At 40.6% G+C, this 23,293-nt stretch overlaps 1 protein-coding gene across 1 annotated transcript; it reads left to right on the top strand.

Annotated features, from left to right (window-relative positions):
* The first annotated feature begins 3,745 nt into the window (after positions 1–3,745).
* b4galt7 (xylosylprotein beta 1,4-galactosyltransferase, polypeptide 7 (galactosyltransferase I)) lies at positions 3,746–22,946 on the top strand. Its single transcript, XM_073067768.1, has 6 exons — positions 3,746–4,302; positions 8,893–9,225; positions 11,512–11,737; positions 12,205–12,288; positions 19,420–19,524; positions 21,407–22,946. The coding sequence occupies exons 1-6, from the start codon at positions 4,247–4,249 to the stop codon at positions 21,560–21,562; spliced, it is 960 nt and encodes a 319-aa protein (XP_072923869.1). The 5' UTR covers positions 3,746–4,246; the 3' UTR covers positions 21,563–22,946.
* Positions 22,947–23,293: the final 347 nt, after the last annotated feature.

Raw genomic sequence — 23,293 nt, 5'->3', positions numbered from 1 at the left:
TCTGTGGTGTTATATATAATTGATGTAAAAATTATATTGTACTAATCTAAGTCAGACATTTATTGTATTTTTCATACTATCAAAACATAATCTTGACCAATTTCTTCCATCAATTTTAATATTTAAATCAGATTCCCATTTTTGTCTTGATTTATGAATTCCTGGTTTAATTGTCTGTTTTTGTATCAAATTATACATATAAGATATAAATTTTTAAATTTTTCCTTTTTGAATTAAAGTTTCTATTTCATTAGGCTTTGGCATCAACATTGTTTGACCCAGTTTATCTCTTAAATAGGCCTTTAATTGAAAATAACAAAAAAGGGTGTTGGTTGATATTTTATATTTATTTTTTAATTGATCAAATGACATCAATATACCTCCTTCAAAACAGTCACCTATATATTTAATCCCCTTTTGAAACCATTATGTAAAAGTTTATTATCCATTGTAAAAGGAATAAGCCTATTTTGAATTAAGGTTCTTTTTGCTAATAAAGATTTCTTTATCTCATCATTCATATTTACCTTATTCCATAAATCAATCATATGTCTTAATACAAAAGATTCTTTCTTTCCCTGTATCCATTTGGATTCCCATTTATATATAAAATCTTCTGGTACATTTTCTCCTATCTTATCTAGTTCTATTCTAATCCATGCCGGTTTTTCTTCATCAACAAAAAGATGCAATAATAATCTGCTTCTGAAGAAGGTGCTGGATTTGATTAGTCAAACTATTGGAAAAAAAGTGTCCCTTGATCCTAAATTATGTATTCTGAACATTTATCCAAAGGACTTTGTAACCTCCAACAATGTAAGGTCTCTGCTTAATATTTGTTTTTTGGAAGGCAAACGCTGCATAGTCTATTCATGGAAGAAACCAACAACCAGTGGACTCTCACAGTGGCCGAAAGGACTGACTTCTTATCTTGCTCTAGAAAAGATAAGCTACATTACAAAACACAAACTTGGCAAACTTCAGGAAATTTGGGACATTTTCTACAAGTTTCTGGAGAACAATATTCAGGATGATGAAAGTAACAAACTGAATTGACTGCTTTTTTAATGGTGGGGTGTTTGTTTTTCTGTGTTTTTTTTCTTTTGATTTCTTATGTATTTTATTTTTCCCTTTTCTTTAATTTTGTTGCACTTTCAAACCTATGAATGATTTAAAGTGTTTTCTTTTCATTCTGAAAAAGCAATAAAGCGATGTTTTAAAAAATGCCATCTTGGAAGCATTCTAGACTCCATCTCTTGGGATCCAGCACCAACCTGATTGTGTGAACCCCAAGGTCCTGAAGGAGTGTGCTGAGCAGCTGTGTGGAGTTCTCCAGTGCATCTTCAATCTGAGTCTCAGCCTGGAAAAGGTTCTGACTGTGTGGAAAACATTATGTGTTCTCCCAGTACCCAAGAAGGGCCAACTGAAAGTCTTTAATGTCTACCGTCCAGTGGCCCTGACCTCACACATCATGAAGACCCTAGAGAGGCCGGTCCTGGCTCACTTCTGACCCCCCTGGTCAGATCAGCCCTCAATCCCCTACAGTTTGCCCACCAGGAGTGCATTGGCGTCGACACTGCTGTCATCTATCTGCTGAACAGGGCCTACTGCCATTTGGATAAGCAGGGCAGCACTGTGAGGATCACGTTTTTTTTCATTTCTCAAATGCCTTCAACAGCATATGGCCCTCATAGCTGGGGGAAAAGTTCTGTTTAATGCAGATTGGCATTTCCATTGTATCCTGGGTAATGAACTACCCGACAGGCAAACCACAGTTTGTGCATCGCCGTTTGAACTCCAACCATACCGTCGACTCCAGAGGGTGATGGAGACGGGAGGTCGTCCACTGGGAGCTAAGGACCCAAGTACATAAGTCAGTTGAGAATATTTGACATGGATGCTAGCAAATTTCTACAGATGTACTGAGAAGAGATTCCTGATACGAACGTGCCAATGGGCAGGATCAGAAAAAGCTCCAGAGGGTTATACACACATCAAGTCCCATCATGGGCACAGGCCTCCCTACTATCAAGGACATGTTCACAAGGCAACGTTTCAAGAAGGTGGCATCCATCATTAAATGATTTAGGAACAGCTTCTTCCGCTCCACTATCAGACTACCGAGCAATCCATGAATCTGTGAACACTACCTCACTGGTTTCTCTCTTCTTGCACCACTTTTATATATCCATTTCTCATGCTAGCTTTATTAAGTATTGCACGTACTGCTGCTGCAAAACAAATTTCACAGCATAAGCTAGTAATACTAATTACACATTGCATGATACTGCTGCTGCAAAGCCACAAATTTGGTGTCATATATTACTGATAATAAGCCTGATTCTGATTCCGATTCTGAATTGTACAAAACTTTGGTGTGGCTGAATTTGGAGTATTGAGTGCAGCCTGGTCAAGTACTTATACGAAAGATATCAATCAGCTTGAAAGAGTGTTGAGAAAACTTACAAGGATGTTGCTGGGAATTATGGCCCTGAGTTATAGGGAATGGTTGAATCGATGAGGACTTTATAACTCGGAGCACAGGTGAATGAGGGGTATCTTGTAAAGGTATATAAAATTATGAAGGGTATACTGTAGATAGGATGAAGGCATATAGGTCCCCCCCCCACCCCCACCCCCACCCCCAGCTTGAGTGAAACTAGAACTTGAGGCCAAAGGTTTAGGGTGAAAGGTAAAATATTTAAGGGAAATTTGAGGGGAAAAGGGACAAAAGAGATTTCAGATGCTGTCATCCGAAGCAGCATACAAGCTGCTGGAGAAATGCAGCAGGCTGATTAGCAATTGAGAAGGCTTATTTTGGACCTGAAACTTTGACTATCAATTTGCCTCTACAGATGTTGCTTGACCTGCTGATTTCCTCTAGTAGTTTGCTCTATTTTTACTTAAACAAATGTGTTTCTAAGCCATTCAAATCAGTGTCATGTTCTCAAGATCCTATCTAACACAGATATACAAAGTTGTGGCAAAACGATAGCATAGAATATTAGTAACATATAAACTGATTCTTTCCATTACATTTAACATAGCGCAAATACAGCGGGGTACAGTGAAAAGTGAAACTTGGTTGCAATCACATAGTTACAACACACAGTACATTTACACATTACACAAGAAATCACACAAGTCACACAGTGGGGAAAATGTCACGTGAAATGTCAGCGACACTTACACCATGTTCTCATGTAAACGTTCACTGTATAAGTTATTGTAGCAGATGTAGAATCTAAAATAAAGATCTTGCGCTTTCTGAATACTTTATAGTTTCAAACGCTGTGGGTGTAAATACCCTTCGCATACACGGTGCAATTTTACCGACTATTACAGAATTCTTGCTTTTTTTTAACATAGTTTTATGATTATACGCTGAAGATTGCGCCATAAAGTATATATAAGTATATTTATTCCTCTGCAGTTGAGAAGAAATGCACCGTAGTGACTAACATGTTTTTGCGGAACGTTTATCCACCGGATGGTGAATGAGGTGGCACCCACGGCCAGCGTGGAGGAACTTTCCAACGCGGTGCCGGGGATCGGATCCTGCCCCCCGCCGCCCGTCTCAGGCCTCGGATACCCGCCTACCCCTCCGTACCAGGTCTCAGGCCCGGGACCTCCGCCGCCTGCCAAAGCCCTGCCCCCGATCTCGTCCGGCCTGCGTTCGGGTTGAGCCCCTTCAGCGGCCGCCGGGGACGCCGGGTCCCGGAGGGGTGAGGGGAAGCAGGAGCAGGAGCAGGAGCCGGAGCCGAGGGGGAGGGGTAACCGCATAGAGAAAGGGCGCCGAGGGATCCCCGGGGTCTGAGACCCTGCTTATTCCATTGTGGGAAGGAGAGATGGCGGCTTGCTCCTAGTCTGTAAACGTCCCGTTACACCGGGCAAGAGAGTCCTGGGGGCTGTGGGTGACTCCCGACGGGGCTGAGAGTCCGGGAGTTGAGGATTTGTGCGGCTAGTTAGTTGCACTCGATGATCGCTGTAAGGATTTTGGCTGCATCTTCCAAATGACAATGCCCGAAGAGCTCCACTAACGTACCTCCGCCGACAAGCCTTTGTGGTCATTGAGTGCACTGATCTGTTGAGGCAGGACTCGAAGTTTGAAGCTGGTTTCCGAATGTATGTCATATTTGGAAGGACTGTTGAGAATACGAGGCTTGTCTGCAGATCCGCCACATCTTTTGCCGATAGACTATGTAACACAGCCAGAGAGAGATTGAGAGCTAAGGAGTGAAAGAAAATGATGTACTCGTCCAGACGAAAACCCATTCTCTACTTCACCAAGGAGGACAGCAGGTAAACATAATGTTTAATATGAGAAACTGGGGATTTTATTATTTGTCATATCTAAATTTATTGTACTAAAATAGTGTAATATTCTTCAATGCACTAGCTGGTCACTGATCCAGCACTACATTTAGTGTAGAGACCACTGAGTTAATTAATTAACCCAACAATTAATTTCTTACATGCTAAATTTGTCGTATTATTAATCTCTTGTGACTAAGTATGTTGTGATACCTCAGCATTTTAGATCAAGGTCTTCGTAAAATCTATTAAAACTAATTGGGTATATGTACTTTTGACTTTGAAATATCTCTAATGTATTGGAAAATAATTGTATAAATTATTACATAAACTAACACTTCAGAAGGGATGGAGTTAGTTCAGGAAAGTGGCACTGAGGAGAATAATCTGCTGTTTCACTGACTGACAACCCAGGGACAGGAATGGTGCTTTGTCTCACTCCTTTTATTTATTGTCCCTGTTTATTTTCTTATGTTTGTGTAAACCATTTTAAATGAAAATGAAAAGCTTCAAAGATCACTTAACTTTGTTCTGAAGATCTTGAGTTGTCCCTGAGTTTACTGTCTGCATTGGTTATTGAAACTTGAATGTTCTACATAACTTATTGACTACACTACAGCTACAAAAGGGATTTTTGATCATCATTTCTCAAGTCTGTTATTGACAGATTTTAATACTCCCATACTTCTAGCTGTTAAGTACATCAGGCTGGGGCAGATTTTAATCCACTGCTTCCAGTGTATAATATTGTGATATCATGTCAGTGTGTTTGCATCAGTAGAAATCCTTCAAGTCAAATGAGGATAAAGGTGAAGGCTATTTCATGAAGTATAATTGGATTTCTGATTTAAACGACTGCCTCCTATTTTTCACAAGCAACTATTCAAAGTTAGGATGTGTAGGACTGCTCCCTTAAAAACCCTTCTGGACTTTGAGGAGTGGAAGTTTATATAGAACTGCAGACCCATCCTGTTGGATTGATTCTTAAATGGCCTTGTAAGATTTGTAATTGTACCATTATTGTTAGAATCAAACACAGATAGAATTATACTTGAGGGGCAACCACAGCAGTAAATTCATACATGGTAAAGTGGAGGCCTGCGGAGTCAACCTCAGAAATTCCGCCTCACGGCATCTGGGAACCAGTATCTGAATTGGGAGAGCTGTCCCATAGACTATACAAGAAACAGCCCAACATGCTCATACTCAAAGAATCATGCCTTATCTAAAATACCATCACAATCCATGGATAGGTCTGTTCAACCAGAAGGTCAGACGCATCAGAAGAAGTGGCATGATATGTGCTGTATGATGGTGACACATATGGGGCATGAGGCTGTAGTCCATTGAGTCACCAGCATTGACTCCAGACTCCACAAAGTTCCATGTGGTCAAATGTTAGAAGGAAACTATCTTTTAATCTACACCGTCCGTTGAGTTGATGAATCATTGTTCCTCCACATTGGACACATTTGAAATCAATATTGAACATAGAAAGGACATAGTGTAATCTGGGCAGGGACCAATGTACATCAGCACTGGACATAGATTTCAGACTGGATCTCTGGCAGGTAGTGAGTGAACCAACACAAGGGATAATGCAATTTGACCACATGCGCATCAGTCTACCTGTGGCAGATGTATCCTTCACCATAGCATTAACAGAACTGCCCATTGCACTGTCCTGGTGGTGATAAGTCTTGTCTTCCTACCAAGGTTGCTCTGCATTGCTTTGTGTGGGATACCCCTCACTCTACCATTACTATCAACTGAAGGGGTGATCGGTAGTTCAATGACAAGTGCAGCACCAGACATGTCCAAAAATACGACACCTGTCTATGAAGCTGCAAAACAGGATTTTATGTGTACTAAGTAGCAAATACTAGGTGCAAAATAAGAAATCTGACAACCAACAACCCCATCAAAACTCTGTAATCCCAGCACAGTTAATCATGAATAATGGAAGACAAACAGTAGATGAGGTTCCAAGAACTTCCTTAAGAATGGTGAGATCTAGCAAAATTGTCCCAGTATGTCATATTCGCATAAACAGGATAAATTCAGTCTGGGTAATTACTGCCCAATCAGTCTACTCTCATTCATTGGCACATTGATGGAAGGTGCTATCAACAATCCTGGCAAGAAGTGCTTACTTCGCTGCTTATTGATTAGCTTTCACCAGGAACGCTCTGATCCAGACCTCATCGCTCCCTTGGCCCAATCTCTAGAAATGAGGTGAGACATCAATCAGCTTTTGGCTGAATATGCGATCCATGTGCTGTGGTACATCTGAAGTCAGTGGACATCTAGGAATATACTCCATTGTTTAGAGTCATAGCTCCTACAAAGAAAAATGATTGTAGTTGTTGTATGTCAGTCATCACAAACCAAGGAAGACATCACTACATGGGTTCCTCAGAGCAAAATATATCTTCATCTGTTTCATTAATGACCTTCTTGTTATCTAAAGGGATGTTTGCTAAAAAAAAATACACAAAATTCAATTTCATTAAAAACTCCTCTGTACTTAAATGTGGGAATACCTAAAAAAAAAACATTCAGGCATGAGTAATTCATTGGCAACTAATATTACTGTCACAAAAGTGCCAGACAATGAGTTTAACAACCAATTCCTGGCATTCAGTTTTACCCCAACAATAATGTCCTGCGGATTACCATTGACCAAAAATTCAACTGGGTCAGCCCTGTACAAACTATAGCAGTGAGACAATCTTTGATGGGTATCCATCAGCGAGTAACTCATCTCCTGATGCTTCAAACCTCTACGTCAATCACAAGGCAGAAGTCAATCGCATAATGGAATATGCTGTATGTGGGCAGATGAGTTTGGCTCCAACAATTCCCACAACCTTGGCCTCATCCTGGACAAAGCAGCCTGCTTGATTGTTTCCTTATTCACCACCCTAACCGTTCATTCCTTTCATTTAGCTATTGATTCTTCATTAAAAATATTTTCCTTTCACTGTAATGCTGTCCTAAAAGTACAGTGGATTCTGGCTAATTGGGCCATCGGTTAATCATGGCAGCCACTAGTTTGGGACAACTCTTAAAGAACAAAAACTAATTGAAAAAATAGCCAGGATTCCTTTCATTTGTTTGGGATACTATGGCACTTAATTGGGACAGGAGAGGCTGTTGCCAAACAATTTCCAACTAGTGTTAGACACGTCACTTGTGTGGGCGTTTGACACTACAGTGTGCTTACTGCAAACACTTTGAATAACGTCAGTTGCAAGTGCTTGTGTTCAAAAAGCAGCGATTTTTGTCACTGAGAGTCTGCAAGAAATATGCAGTCAGACAATACAGACCTGTTTTGCTCACTGCGGTTTCAAGATTTCAGGCTTGGAGATGCCAGAAACAGCCAGCTGTGAATATGAAATGACTCTGCACTGGTGAAGGGTTTTGGCACATAACATCGACTGTATTCTTGCATAGATGCTGCCTGGCCTGCTGAGTTCCTCCAGCATTTTGTGTGTGTTGCTTTGGATTTCCAGCATCTGCAGATTTTCTCGTCTTTGTGGTCAAACCAGAGTTTTATGGAGTTACAACGTTACCTCCTGGCTCTTGAACCCTTAGTTACTTATAATTAAACTAATTTCAGGAGACTGTGCAATTTTTACAGCATATTCATGAGGCCATTCCAGCAATTTTAACTAAGTGCTTTTAGTTCTCTAAGGATTTACATGTATAAATGTGCATTTTACGTCAATTGGCCAACACTTTTAGTAGCTAAGGTAGTCAGAATACACTTACAGCAAAGTAATTAAATAGCCTTAAAGGAGGAAGTACTATATAAAGTTACAGAGGAGATTAAAGGATAAATGCCTTAACTTATCATTCCTGCTGGAATGTTGCTTCATCAGAATAAATTAAAAATGGTAGGGGTGGTGGTTATGGAACACTACTAACCCAGTTATATTTAATAATTTAATTATAATTAATAATTAAATAATTATATTTCATAGTAACACTGTGATATCCTCTAAGATGGTTCTGAACATGATCTGCCTTAGAATGTAATCATGGCAATCTGCTTCACCCGAAGTGACCTCTCCCCTGATTGTCTTGTTTTGTCTGGCAGGGCTCCTGCTCTAGTTGGTCTCTCCACAGAGCAGTCAAATTTGTGAGTGTCATGTATTTTTTGCTCTGTATGTATACGTGTGTGTGTGTGTTTGTGTGTCTTTTATAATATGTGGATATCAGTTGTAAAGTGTGCATGACTATCCAAATATACTAAATGTGCACTTAATGAACGTGTGGTTTTAAAGTATTTCTAACGTGCTGGTTTACAAATGTACGGAATGGTCCGGACTGCTGAGCACCCAGTGTCTTGCCTGAATGTATCAGTATTACAAAGGCACATTTGTAATGACCACCCAGTACGTGCAATAATGTTTGTGCTGCATACGCGAATGTTATTGAGACCTAGAGGGACGTCTATTTAGAACAGAGAACAAGGAATTTCTTTAGCCAGAGGGTGGTGAATCTGTGGAATTCATTGCCAAGGGCAGCTTTGGTAAACTCTTCATAAAGTAACTGTGCTGTGGTCCTTTACAGGTCAGGCCTGCTACTAAGGATGTTACCCAGGAGATGTTCCATCTTTAAATTGTTTTGTACGTTTGTAGCCCTTGGATTCTTCTCTGTCATGTGGCTGCAGTATAACTGTAGAATAAGCAGCAGTCAAAGCAGCAAGGATGATGCTTCAGCGCATGTGTCCTGCCAGGAGGAAACCGATGATCCAAGCTGGGGCCCTCACAAAATTGCCATCATTGTTCCCTTCAGGGAGCGTTTTGAAGAACTTTTGAGTTTTGTCCCATATATGCATGCATTTTTAAAGAAGAAGAAAATCAGACACAAGATTCTTGTAATCAACCAAGTCGATCACTTCAGGTACTGGGCTTTAAAAGGTATAATATTTACATAATATCGCTGTAGGTTGTTATATCACATAGTAAGAATCCATCTTGTACATATTACTGTATATAGTATTTATGGAAAGTCAAAAAAGAGAAAGTCTGCAGATGCTGGAAATCTAAAGCAACACACACAAAATGCTGGAGGAACTCAGCAGGTCAAGCAGCATCTGTGGAAAAGAATAAATATTGGAAGTTTCCGTCCTGAAGAAGGGTCTTGGCCCTAAACGTCAACCCTTTATTCTTTTGCATAGATGCTGCCGGAGCTACTGAGCTCTAACAGCGTTTTGTGTGCGTTGCTGGATTTTAATAATAGAATTTCCATTTTCAATAGCAAGGTTCATCAAAGCTGTCTGATGTAACTGGGAACTCTTCAGTATTGTAATCAAACTGTTTTTACATAATTTTCTGATGTCAGTAGGTATGTTAGTGACTCCTTTCCCAAGATCATGAATTGTGCTTCTCTTAACCTATAAAAAAGCTAAATTAAATCTTTGTAGCAGCAGTACTGAAACCCAGGGGAATTCCAACTTTGTTTAAACTTATACTGTTAATAGACTGTGTTTTAAGTTAAGCAGCAGGGCCTGGCTAGTGGTATAAATTGACAGCAACTAATCATCAGGAAAACAAAACAGTAGCAAGAAAAGAAAGTGATCTGTAATCCATTAGTGCCAATATTCAAAGTAAATGTAAAGCAGAGACAAACGTATAATTTGTGCATGTATTTGACCTGATATTAGCTCCAATTTGTTGAGTAATACTTGACCATATATTTTGGCAATTTTTAGAATAACTGCATTTGTGTCATTCCTAATGTCTCATATTTATCTAGTATTCAAAGAAAATGTCTATAGACATAATTTTTGAGTACCCTCCAAAGGTCTGTATTGTGTTAGAATACAGTAGCAGGATTTCCAGAGAAGGCAATTTCAGGGAAGCTGGGAATAGGAATGGGGGCTGGGGAGCCAAGACCAGCATCAGCATTAGGTGGAATAAGGCACTGACCCAATGTAAGTTAAGGCAAAGAGATGCCTGCATGTTAAGTGCCAAAATCTGAATTGTTTGACTGTTTTCGTCATTTCATTCTCAAAGCCATTTCATTCTAACCATTCTCAAAGCCAGTGGATTCAGAATAAAGCTGGACCATAATGCATTCAATCAGGCTGGTGAGTGGCCAGGTGATAAATTAGAGGATGAATTTTAATGGGGATGCCTTCCTCCACTACTTTGGGAGAAGAGTATGTAAATCGCAACAGGCAACAACAACTTGTAAACCATGCTGGGCTGCTTCACAGAAACATCATCTAATAAAATTTGACTGCAACCTTTATAAGATCTTAGGTCAGGTGAGGTGTTCGGTAGAGTATTAAAGAAAGAAAGAGAGATAAAAGCAAGAGGTTTAGGGAGTGAACTCCAGAGTTTGTAACGCAGGCAGTTAAAATCATGTCTCCTGTAGGTGGAGCTATTAAGATCAGAAACACTCAGAAAGACAATTGGAGGAACACATAGCTCAAGAATACTGAAGAGAAAATGAGGTGGGACTGTGGAAGAACTAGAAAATGAGTTTGAGAAGTTTGAAGTACCTGCACATGCCTTCAATGTGGAAGTTTCGTTAGCATAGTTATATGTGGCTTTCTCTTAAGATTATGTATAAAAATCTAGTTACTTTCATGTTTTGTTTAATTGAATGCACACTGCATAGAAAAATAATTATGATCCTGATAGCATTCCATGTTGGTGCTGAAAACTGCTTACCACAGTCTAAATCCAGTTTTATAAAATATCCTGACTGTCATTTTGAGAATCAGTTGGTAGATTGGCCCAGTATTTCAATGCACAAAGTATTGGGCAATTATCAGCAAGGTGGTGGAAGAAGTCACCAGATCTTGCTATAACATATACCTGAACATGAACAAGAAGTGAGAGTACAAAGATCTTTCCTTTCTCAGGGCAAGTTTGCAAAATTTGTAATTTGGCTCTGCTCCACATCCTTTAAACTTTGCTCCCCTGCTAGTCATTTAATCTCTCAGAATACAGGGAGGCCTGTGACTTGATGACTATTTAGTAACCATGGTATTGAAAATAATAGTTTCTAGCCTTACAGAAAATGTACTCTATATGGATCACTTAATTAATTTTAGCAGCCAATAATGACCAGTTTTTTAAAAATATTTAAAAAAAACAAATTAGAAAAAGGACCAAAGGATCCTATTTTTTCATTTTGGGATCCTGTGTGTGTTCATGTTAATAACTTTCTGCCCAGATTTAATCGTGCCTCTTTGATAAACGTTGGTTTCTTGGAGAGTGGGAATGATACCGACTACCTTGCTATGCATGATGTGGACTTGCTGCCCCAGAATGAAGACCTGGACTATGGGTATCCTGAGAAAGGACCCTTTCATGTGGCATCCCCAGAACTTCACCCGCTCTATCATTACAAGAACTATGTGGGAGGGATACTCCTCCTCACCAAGCAACACTTTGAACTGGTGAGTAACAGTACTGTTTGAAGGAGACCAAGTAAAAAGAAGTACTACAGCTATCATAGTGCTTAATGCTCATCACCATTTTAAACTGTGAAACGGAATTATAAGAATATATGTAAATAAGGAAGTAAGACATCACTAAGCCAAAGGGCTGAATAGCTCTCTGTGTCCTTTAAAGAAAAGTGAAATTTAAGTTTCATGAGCTAGAGCAGTTGCACAGTATTTCAGAATATAATTCTCGAACACTTTATATAATTAAGAGTTGTAACCTACTGCACTTGTATTAGAAGCTGGAAATGTAAACGAAGACTGTGAGCACTCAGTTGGCTTTGAAACTATACAGAACCAGATATCAATTTCAGTATAAAAATCGGTAAAGAATGGATTTGTATTGTATAAAGGATTTAACCCAGCGTAGGAGTTTGTGCAAATTGTCCTATTTTTCCAAACTCAATGTATTTCCTTTGCAGTGCAATGGGATGTCAAACCGGTTTTGGGGATGGGGACGGGAGGATGATGAATTTTATCGTAGAATAACAGCAGCAGGACTTCAGGTAATCATCTCGTACCACTATGCACAAGAGACTTGCAACACTCAGTATGAATATTAGGCAGGTTAAAACTCTGTTGTGAAATTCTTGTTTGATCTATTTTCTTCATTTTCTTGACTGTGACTCTAATATACTCTTTTCAACCTGTGATCTCCTTTCGTGAAATAAGGTGAAGCCAAAATACCACTTGAGAATTGTTGATGGGACATGTTTTCTAAAATATTCCCATTGTGCTTTGGTGACTGAAGTGGCAGTAAGCAGTAAACTTTCAGTTCAAGTTCGTTTATTGTCATCTGACTGTACAGATATACAACCATTCGTAACAACTTTCCTCTGGACTACAGTGCACTCACACAGCATATGTCACACAGAGCACATAAACCAAATTATTATACTATAAATATGTTAATAATATCATTCAAAATGCTTGAAGTAAAATACAGCACAGGTAAACAGTAAACAGCTTGCTGATCTATTGACAAGATCTCGGTGGTGACAGGGTATTCCTTAGTCTCACAGCCTGAGGGAAGAAGTTGTTACCCAGTTTGGCGGTCCTAGTCCTGATGCTTCTGTACCTCCTTCCTGACGGTAGTGGATCAAATAAATGGTGGGTTGGGTGGTAGTGATCCTCAACAGTGCTCTAGGCCTTTCATCAGCAACACTCTCAGTAAATGTCATGAATAGGGGAGAGGGAATCTCTGAGGATCCTCTTGGTCGTTTTTACTGCCCTCTGTAGGGTATTGCAGTCCAATGCTTTGCAGGTTCTGTACCACACAATGATGTGGCCAGACAGGACATTCGGTCGTGCTCCTGCAGAAAATTGTTAGAATGAGGGCAGGGAGCCTTGCATGCCTCAATCTCCTTAGAAAGTACATGTAGACATTGCTGTGCTTTCTTGACTAGTGAGGAGGTGTTGTGAATCCTGGTTAGATCATCTGTTATGTGCACACCAAGGAACTTTGTGTTCCTCGCTCTCTCCACAGCAGAGCCATTGATGTGCAATGGAAAATGATTACATGTGCCTTCCTGAAGTCCACAACCATCTCTTTTATCTTGTCTATGTTGAGACACCGGTGATTGTTCTTGTAAACTCGTGCAAACAAGCTGGATGAACTCAGCAGGTCGGGCAGCATCTGATGAATGGAGCAGTCAACGTTTCAGGCCGAGACCCTTCGTCAGGACTGAAGAAGGAGGGGGCAGGGGCCCTATAAAGAAGGTGGGGGGAGGGTGGAAGGTGCCAGGTAAAAAACCAATCAGAGGAAAGATCAAGAGGTGGGGGAGGGGATAGGCAGGAGAGGTGAAGAAGGAATGTAAGGGGAAAGCACTGTGGGTAGTAGAAGAAGGCAGAATCATGAGAGAGGTGATAGGCAGCTGGAAGAGGAGGCAGAGTGAAAGTGGGATGGGGGAAGGGAGAGGGAGGGAATTACTGGAAGTTGGAGAATTCGATGTTCATACCAAGGGGCTGGAGACTACCCAGACGGTGTATGAGGTGTTGCTCCTCCAACTGGAGTTTGGCCTCATCATGGCAGTAGAGGAGGCCATGTATGGACATATCCGAATGGGAATGTGAAGCAGAGTTGAAGTGAGTGGCATTCGGGAGATCCTGTCTGTTGTGGGGGACAGAACGGAGGTACTCAATGAAGCGGTCCCCCAATCTGCGTCGGGTCTCGCCGATATAGAGGAGGCCGCACCGGGAGCACCGGATGCAATAGATGACCCCAGCAGACTCCAAGTGAAGTGTTGCCTCACCTGGAAGGACTGTTTGGGGCCCTGAATGGTGGTAAGAGAGGAGGTGTAGGGATAGGTGTAGCACTATACAGAACCAGATATCAATTTCAGTATAAAAATCGGTAAAGAATGGATTTGTATTGTATAAAGGATTTAACCTAGCTTAGGAGTTTGTGCAAATTGTCCTATTTTTCCAAACACAATGGATAAGTACCAGGTGGGAGATCTGTGGGGAGGGACGTGTGGACCAGGCAGTCGCGGAGGGAACGATCCCTGCGAAAAGCAGAGGGGTAGAGAGGGAAAGATGTGCTTAGTGATGGGGTCCTGTTGAAGGTGGCGGAAGTTGCGGAGTACCCGATGCAGATTGGGGGACCACTTCGTCGAACACCTCCGCTCTGTCCGCCACTACAGACAGGATCTCCCGGTTCCCACTCACTTCAACTCTGCTTCACATTCCCATTTGGATATGTCCATATATGGCCTCCTCTACTGCCATGATGAGGCCAAACTTAGGTTGGAGGAGCAACACCTCATATACCGTCTGGGTAGTCTCCAGCCCCTTGGCATGAACATCGAATTCTCCAACTTCTGGTAATTCCCTTCCTCTCCCTTTCCCCATCCCACTTTCACTCTGCCTCCTCTCCTAGCTGCTTATCACCTCTCTCATGATTCTGCCTTCTTCTACTACCCATAGTGCTTTCCCCTTACATTCCTTCTTCACCTCTCCTGCCTATCCCCTCCCTGCTTCCCCTCCCCCACTCCTTGCTCTTTCCTCTGATTGGTTTTTCACCTGGCGCCTTCCCCCCTCCCCCACCTTCTTTATGGGGCCCCTGCTCCCTCCTCCTTCAGTCCTGACGAAGGGTTTCGGCCCGAAATGTTGACTGCTTGTTTCAACGGAGGCTGCCCGACCTGCTGAGTTCATCCAGCTTGTTTGTACGTATCTGCAGTGTACTTTGTGATTGTTCTTGTACCATTTGACAATCCTCTCTACCACCTCTCTGTATGCCGACTCATCACTGTTGCTGAAGAAACTAACCACTGCGGTGTCATCAGCGAACCTGATGGTGCACTTTGAGCTGAATTTGGCAGTGTGAACAGCAGTGGGCTGAGCATACAACGCTGGGGGGCACCAGTGCTTAGCATCATGGAGCTTGAGATGTTGCTGCCAACTTGGACTCATTGAGGTCTTTAAGTCAAGAAGTCCAAGATCCAGCTACAGGGAGAGATATTGAGTCCCAATGAGGACAACTTATCCACCAGCCTCTGAGGGATAGTCGTGTTAAACGCTGAGCTGAAGCCGATGAAGGACACCCTGGCATACAAGGCATTGTTTTCTAGGTGGGACAGGACGGAGTGGAGGGCCAAAGGTATGGCATCATCAGTGGAGCGGTTTGAGCGGTAGGCAAACTGGAAACAGTTCAATGTAGCTGGAAGGTGGGACATTATATGATCCATTAGCAACTGCTGAAAGCACTTCATAGTTGTTGAAGTCAGTGCCACTGGGAGGTAATCATTTAGTCAAGATACCATTGCTCTGTTGGGCACTGGAATGATGGTGGCTGCCTTGAAGCCTGCAGGGACTGGACTCTTTAGTAAAGCTGTCCATTAAGACCTCAGTTAGTAAGACCACGCAGTCCCTCAGCACCTGACCAGGTATGTTTTCAGGCTCTGCAGCTTTACGTGGGTTTACCCAGACTAGGATGCTCTTAGCCTCAGCTATGGCCAGACAAGGTTGCTGTCCTTGATGTCACATAATTAACTTGGTAAAATCATGCATAGAAAGCACTCAACCTGTTAGGAAGGGAGGTTTTGCTGTTGTTGACACACGGAGTGGATTTGCAATTGCTTATGGTTTGCATACCTTGCCACATGCGCCTCGTGTCCCTAGTGTCACAAAGGTGTCTATGAATTTCCTGTGCATACTTACACTTTACCTTCTTGATTGTATGGGAGAGTGTGCCTCTTGTTGACCTTAGAGTCGTCCTGTCCCCGATCTGACGGTAGTGTTCCAATTCCTAAGCAATACACGAACCTCTGTAGTCAGCTGTGGTTTCTGGTTTGCCCTGGTAGTGTAATGTTCAATCATGGTAACATACTCAATGCCTTTTCCTATGTAGCCAGTCACCAATCCTGCATATTCGTCAATGTTGACGTGATGATCTTGGGTAGCTGCATCCCTGAACATGCTCCAGTCTGTGCTTTTGAAGCAGTCCTGCGACACTGAGGTGGCACCTTCTGGCCAGGTCCTGATCTCCCTCTGAACTGGTTTGACTCACTTAACCAGTGGTCTGTATGCAGGGATTAGCAAAATGGATATATGGTCTGAGTATCTGTGGAGAGGACAGGGGATAGCCTTGTGGGCCCCACAGATGTTAGCATAACCCAGATCTAATATACTCTCTCCTCTGGTTGGAAATTTGGCATGCAGGTGGAACTTTGGCAGGCAGGGCTGTTTTTAGGTTGGCATGATTGAAGTCACTAGCAACAATGAAGAACAACAAGCATCAGGGTGAGTGGCTTTGAGGTTGCACATTGCCCCGTAGAGCTGCAACACTTCCCCAGCATTAGCACAGGGGGCGATAAACACCAGTAATCACAATGGCAGTGAACTCCCTGGGCAAATAGAAGGGTCTGCACTTCACCATTTAAAAACTTATCTGCAATGAGCAGTGGACCATTACTATCAAGGTGTTCACACACCAGTTCTTGTGATGTAGACCGACAGGGTCTTGCCGGAGGTCAGGAACATTGCATTTGTACATTATGTTCTTTCAATAAGGCTTTTTTTCCCCCTCCAATCATTATGATAATAGCACTTTCAAATAGAACATAAAAACAGGAGCAAGATTAGGCCATAAAATCTCCTGAGACTGTGCAACCATTCAATAAGATAGTGTCTAAATTTCCCACTTTATTGACATTTCCCGATTCTTTTTGTGATCTAATGTTATTGGATATAGTTGATGACTGAGCATCTATTCGACCTAAGGAATTCCCAAAGACTCATAAATTCTGACTGAAAAGTGGTCTCTTCAGCACTAAATAGCTGATTGTTTATCTTGAAGGCATGTTTCCCTATGTCAGTAGCTTCTTTGCATCTATCCTGTTAACCCTTCTTATAATTTTACACATTTCTTTGAGACCTTCTATTGTTAGACTTTGGTGAATGCCTGCCTGTTCTGCTTAGTCTCTTGTCAACAAGTAACATTTCACTGAACATAGAAACTTTCGCAATACAATGCTGTAGCATTTTCAATATACTTCTATAAATATAGTCGGAAATGAGAAAACGCCATTGGAAACACAAATTTTAAATAATTCAAAGTTTTTAAAAAAACGTACAGAGCCAGTTACTGGTATCATTGAAATGGTTCAATTTCTGAGTAAATTAATTATTATTATTTTTAAAATTTGTCCATTAGTGCCTGAAAATAGCTAATTTTAAATGCTGCAAATAGGGAGAATTAATGAAACTTGCCGAAGTGCTAAATGTGAGAAGGCTTTGTGAACATGGCCAGATTCCAATCCAGTGTTGTTTAAACTGGCATGAAGTGTGTACTGAATATGTCTTAAGTTTTAAATTCTTCAAACTGCGGCACAGGTTTGGCTCGTGTGGTAAATGGTGCTGAATAAACTTTGCAAAAGGTTGCTTCACTTAAAGTGATGGTTCAAGTAGTTCTAGTTTCCAGTTTAGCGCCTAAGAAAGTGATAGCTGATGAGAGCTCCTCACTTTCTTCAGCCTGGATATTTTCTTCTGGCTTCTGTTTCTTTCTGATATTCGCAACTCAGATTGGAAATTCTGATGCTATTTTGTATCAAAGTTTTCATGAAGAATTTCATGTATGAAGTGTAGAATATGAAATTCCAAGATGGGATTTTTTACAGTTTTGTTAAAGTTGGATTCTGAGGTCGGATTGACAAGAAATGTATATATTTGGTAGCCAAACCGCATACATTATTTCATTGGAGGATATCCTGGAAATTCTGAGCATATCACAAGAGAGGTAGACGACAGAGATCAAGTTTCAGGGCATAGATAGGCTGATAGTTTTTCAGAACACCACCTTTTAACTCATAAACATGACTCCTGAACATGTAGTTGCCTAACATTTTAATTCACCAACCTCCTCCCACTTTGAACTTGCTTATTTAAACACAGAACTTGGCCATTCTTAGTGTTCCATCAAAACCCAAAGCAAACTTGAGGAGTGACATTGCGTCCTTCAACTAAGCAGATTACAAATTATATACTTGATGATGAATTCAATATCAGTTAGCCAGCAATTTCTATGTTAATACCTTGGATTTTTGGCAATAGCAACTATTTTCAGACTTGTTATCTCACTCATTTATTTCTCTTCCTGTTTTTACCTTCTCTGCATATATCTTTTACATTTAATAACGTCATCTATTCCACTGAACTCCATTGGTCTTCGTTTTAAGCTCTTTTCTTTCATGAATCTTCCTTTTTCCTCCTGTCATTCTTCCTTTCTTTGCAATTTACAATGTTGTTTTACTTCAAATTTCTCCCCCCAATTCTGATGAAAAGTCATCAGTGTGAAACATTAACTCCTTTCTCTCTGAACACTTGCTACTTGATTTGCTAAATAATTCAGTTTTTTTCACATTTGCAGGACTTTTGAGTTTTGTATTGTTCAAGAGTTTAGCTACAGTTCTAGCCTTGTACAAATGATACTGATTTTTATAAGCTGTAAACAATATTTTTGCTATAAAGACTGAGACACATATTCCCCAAAATATTGTAGAGCTGCACAACAGAGGGAATGTGTAATGTAATTTTAATTTAATGGTGGAATGCATATATTTCTATAATTGCAAAACAGTGCAATTATTAACTTTTGCATCTTGCTATGATTTCTCAGCCGTCTTGCTTACAGTTTTTAAGATAGAGTATGTTACAAGTGTTAACTTATTCAGGTTGTTATATATTTTATGCTGAGTGCATAGTATATCTTTTTGCTGCTGAAAGGAATTAGATCTTGTTTTATGGTCTAAGCTGACGAATTACTGTTCAACTCCACTCTTTAAAAATTAATGGATGATTCTGATATGAATGAGTAAATCTCATTTGTTGTCTCAAACACTAAATGGGAAGGCAAGCACCTTCTGCTGTACAGCAGACTTAAAATATAAAATGGTGGAAACTCTCAACGGGTCAGGCAGCATCTGTGGAAAGAGCATCTGTGAAAGAGCATCTGTGAAAATTTCAGTTCCAAGTCCCCATGAAAATTCAAATGATTTTTGATCAGAAAATGAATTGTTCTCTTTCCATGGATGCTGCCTGACCTGCTGAGTATGTCTAGCATTTTCGATTTTTATTTAAAATCTCCAGCATTTTCTGTCTTTTGATCTTTTGAAAGAATGTATTTTACTTTGAATTTGCAGCTTTACCGTCCTACTGGAATTCGGACAGGATATAATACCTTCAAACATTTCCATGATCCAGCGTGGAGGAGGCGAGACCAGAAGAGAGTGTCAGGACAGAAGCAGGTACAGATTAAACTCCCATAGTTACCAGCGGGTGTGAGAGGTTTAAAGCTGAAATAATTGGGTTTCACTGAATATTGTAACACCAAAGTAGTCACAACAGATCGCATCAACCCAAAACCATAAAAACCTTTCTCCACAGATCCTGCCTGAATTACTGACAAGCTCCAGCACATACATATTTTTATATAGTCCAATCAACAGTAGTGAGCTTTTTCTCCACTACTGGTATCAGTAGGAGACAATGATCTTATTAGTATTGAAAAATAACTTATTAGTATGGATGGTAGAAGCAGAAAATATGAATGGTGAAACAGATAAAGTTTCACAACGATAGGTTATTTGTTCTGATGATCAGTCATGTCTGAATGGTTAGCTCTGATTCTCTCCCTAGTGATGTTACTGAGTGTTACCAGCATTAACTTTTTCAGATTTCCACGCTTGATTTTTATTTTTTCTTTGTTTTGCTGTTCATTTGGGCAGACAGCTGAGTATGTTCTCCGCTGAACTTGTCACTGCTGTTTGGCCTGACAAGGTATTTACTATTATCCAGGCATTTATTATTACCAACGAGAACAGGCAGTACACGGCAGTCATCATGAATAGGGACTATGGCTTGAGAAAGGAGAAATGCCATCGTCATTAATAGCAGAGTGTCAGAGTGATGTGGTTTGGCTGCAGTTAATTCCAAGAGGGCTCTGCTGAGTTATGTGTAAGTGTCCCGTATTCATCAGTTTCAGTGTGTATCTGGGAATAATACAGTAGTTTTGATCAGAATGAAAGTAACTTATTTAGTTAAAATTTAAACAGTTACAGGTTGCCCATAGTTCAAGCTATTGTTGCATGTTAATCTCACTGTCACTCTCTATCATTGTAGGCAGTGATAACTACAATGGATGATTTCTGTTTTCTCTCCCTGTTGGGAAACTAACTGGTGCTGTTCAGATTTGGAAGTTGCCATTTGAGAAAATTTAGATGTCATTTCCCATTTGCTTCTAAGGATTGCATCCAGGAAAAGAATGGCCCGTATTAACATTTCCTGGTGTGTGCTGCTGATAAAACCGCTTAAACAGACTTCCTGCCTGCTGCTAAACTGTGCAGACTAAAAGGCCCTTTGCTAGGTTGCCAAACCACAACTGTCAGGGGCACAAAAGCTAGATTAAGAGGAGGAAATGAGTGTTACAGCTGCTGAATGTTGTACCAAGCACCTAGGTTTGAATCAGACTGCCTTTGTGATGTTGTCCATAGGTGAATAGAGAGATACTCAATCTAGTCCTGTACATGGTCACAGCCTGGATTCCAGAAAGCTGCTGAGGCCTGTTTCACCGTATCTCAATTCTTCAAAGGAATAAATAGTTCTGGATGGGTGGTGGGGGGGGGGGGTCCTGTTATTTTTCAACAACTGAAAACATTTCCAGGTAGTCCTGCCATTGCTTAAAGCAGTAGAAAGAAGGAATAATTGCATATTATTATTACTTGCTACTGTAAAGTAATGGTAAATAGTTAATGGACCAGTATCCAGCTGATGGAGCTGCAGTCTCAAAGGTTCAACAACCTGGCTTCAATTTGAACCTCTTGGCACTTTCTGTATGGAGTTTACATTCACTCTGTGATCATGTGGGTTTCCCCTTGGTGCTCCAGTTTTCTCTCAAACAGTAAGAGTTGATAGGGTCAATTGAACATAGTAAATTGCCCCAAGTGTGCAGGTGAATAGTTGATTCCAGTGGAAGTTGATGAGAGTGTGGGGAGGTTAGGTTAGAGAAAATTAATGGTGAATATGACTTTTCTTTCCTGAGGTTTGATGTGACAGTGGTTTTAGAATTATTGATTCACATCTGTTTTAACCCCTACACCCCCATTCCCCACTTCTCTTATCTATTAACAGGAACAGTTTAAAGTGGACAAAGAAGGTGGATTAAGGAACTTGAGATACAGTGTTGGGTCGAGAACAGAGCTGACGATCGCAGGGGTGCACTGCACCATCATCAACATCTTACTGGAATGTGACCTGAACGAAACACCGTGGTGCGTAATAAACTGATGGGATATAAGACAGAAATGATTGGATCTCTTCTAGCTGATATGGAACTGCTGACTATGTGGATAGACATATCGCTCTGTGATTTTGGGTACCAGTTTCTATTGGTGATGCTCTCAGTACACGATGTGGTACCAAGTTCCGGGATAGGATAGGAATAGTCTATGGGTGACGTATTGATCAATGTTACAGGTTTTAGCTGCATTTGACAAGTTGGTTACAAGAATCTCTGAGTCTGAGTGCTTAGCAATTTAAAAGTTTCTTCATGGGAAGTTGCTCATAAACTAGCAAAATCTGTTTTTTCTCCAAGTCCTTATCTTTTTGTTAAGGTCATAGCCGATAACCTATTTTAAGTGTTCTCTTGATGGACTGTATTTTGTCAATTCAATGAGGAAGCAGAGGCCTTCTGCCAATATTGCAGAACAACATCATCTGTTACCTTTCTGTAAAAAGACCTTTAAATCTTGTGATACCCACTTTAGAAACAATGCCAACCCTAGCATTACAATTCAGAGACCAATGGATTCTCCTCTTGTTCATGGAATGATGGAACAGAAGTTTACAAAGAATATTGAAATCTCCATATCAATTTGTCTGCATTTGTCAGTGAACATGGTTATGACATTATGATAAACGCGTTTACTGCTGTCAACTAGTTGACGGATTCATCATGCTGATTTTGAACTTGGCCAGTGCGATGTTCTTGGTTACTATCTGTACAGTTAGAAAAGCTACATTCCAAGCCAAGTTGAGAAGATGGGAATGATCTCAACTTAAAGGTAAAGAACAGTCTGTTTTAAATTTTAACTGATAATTCCTCTCAAGCTATTAATTAAAATAATTGGCTACGTGATTTCACAGCTCCTGTTTTTGGGGGTCTTCTTGCCTTGAACTGTTCAATGAGAGGGAACAATGCAGAAAGCAGCATACAGAATGCTGGAGGAACTCGGCAGGCCAGGCAACATCTTTGGAAAAGAATACAGTCGACGTTTTAAGACTGATGAAGGGTCTCAGCCCGAAATGTTGACTGTACTCTTTTCCATAGATGCTGCTTGGCCTGCTGAGTTCCCCCAGCATTTTGTGTGTGTGTGTGTGTGTGTGTACGTGTTGGTTGCTTGGATTTCCAGCATCTGCAGATTTTCTCGTTTGTAATGCAGAAAGCATAAGCCTTGATTATTCTGCCATCCAGTGGAATATGAGTAGTACTACATCATGAATCACAATCAGCTTTCCTAATCACTGTATAATATGGACATGGATGGACACTTCCAGGATCTGTATGATTCTGATATTCATAAGAGAGGGATGAAGAGATCTTCAGATCTCATTGATTTTTTTTTTGTTTTATTCTGCTTTGAAATTGTATTGTAATCCATGAGTTACAATTCTTTGGGGGGGGGGGGGGGTTGGGATTTTACTTAACCTGTAAAAATCATCTCTCTAAAATAAATTGTGAACAGTGGCCAAGGATCTGTGTGGGGAGACAACAGAATGAATTGAAACAGATTCATAGTAAGAGAATCATGAAATGTTGACAGATCTGTTTCTTTATTCATTGAAGGATTCAATTTTATTAAAGTATTGAGCATTTTAATGGCACAAAGTTTGCTTTTTTAAGAACATTTTGTAAGGATACTTATGCATTAATGACTGCTGCAGGTCTACAGCAGTGGCAATATCAGTGTCTCCTATCATTCGGTATTTGTGAATGGGATGTATAGAATATCTGTAAGT

This window comes from Hemitrygon akajei, chromosome 15, assembly GCF_048418815.1.
Source record: "Hemitrygon akajei chromosome 15, sHemAka1.3, whole genome shotgun sequence".
NCBI lineage: Eukaryota > Metazoa > Chordata > Chondrichthyes > Myliobatiformes > Dasyatidae > Hemitrygon > Hemitrygon akajei.
Note: the sequence above shows the minus strand (reverse complement) of the source record. Positions and strands in the feature narration are given on the sequence as shown.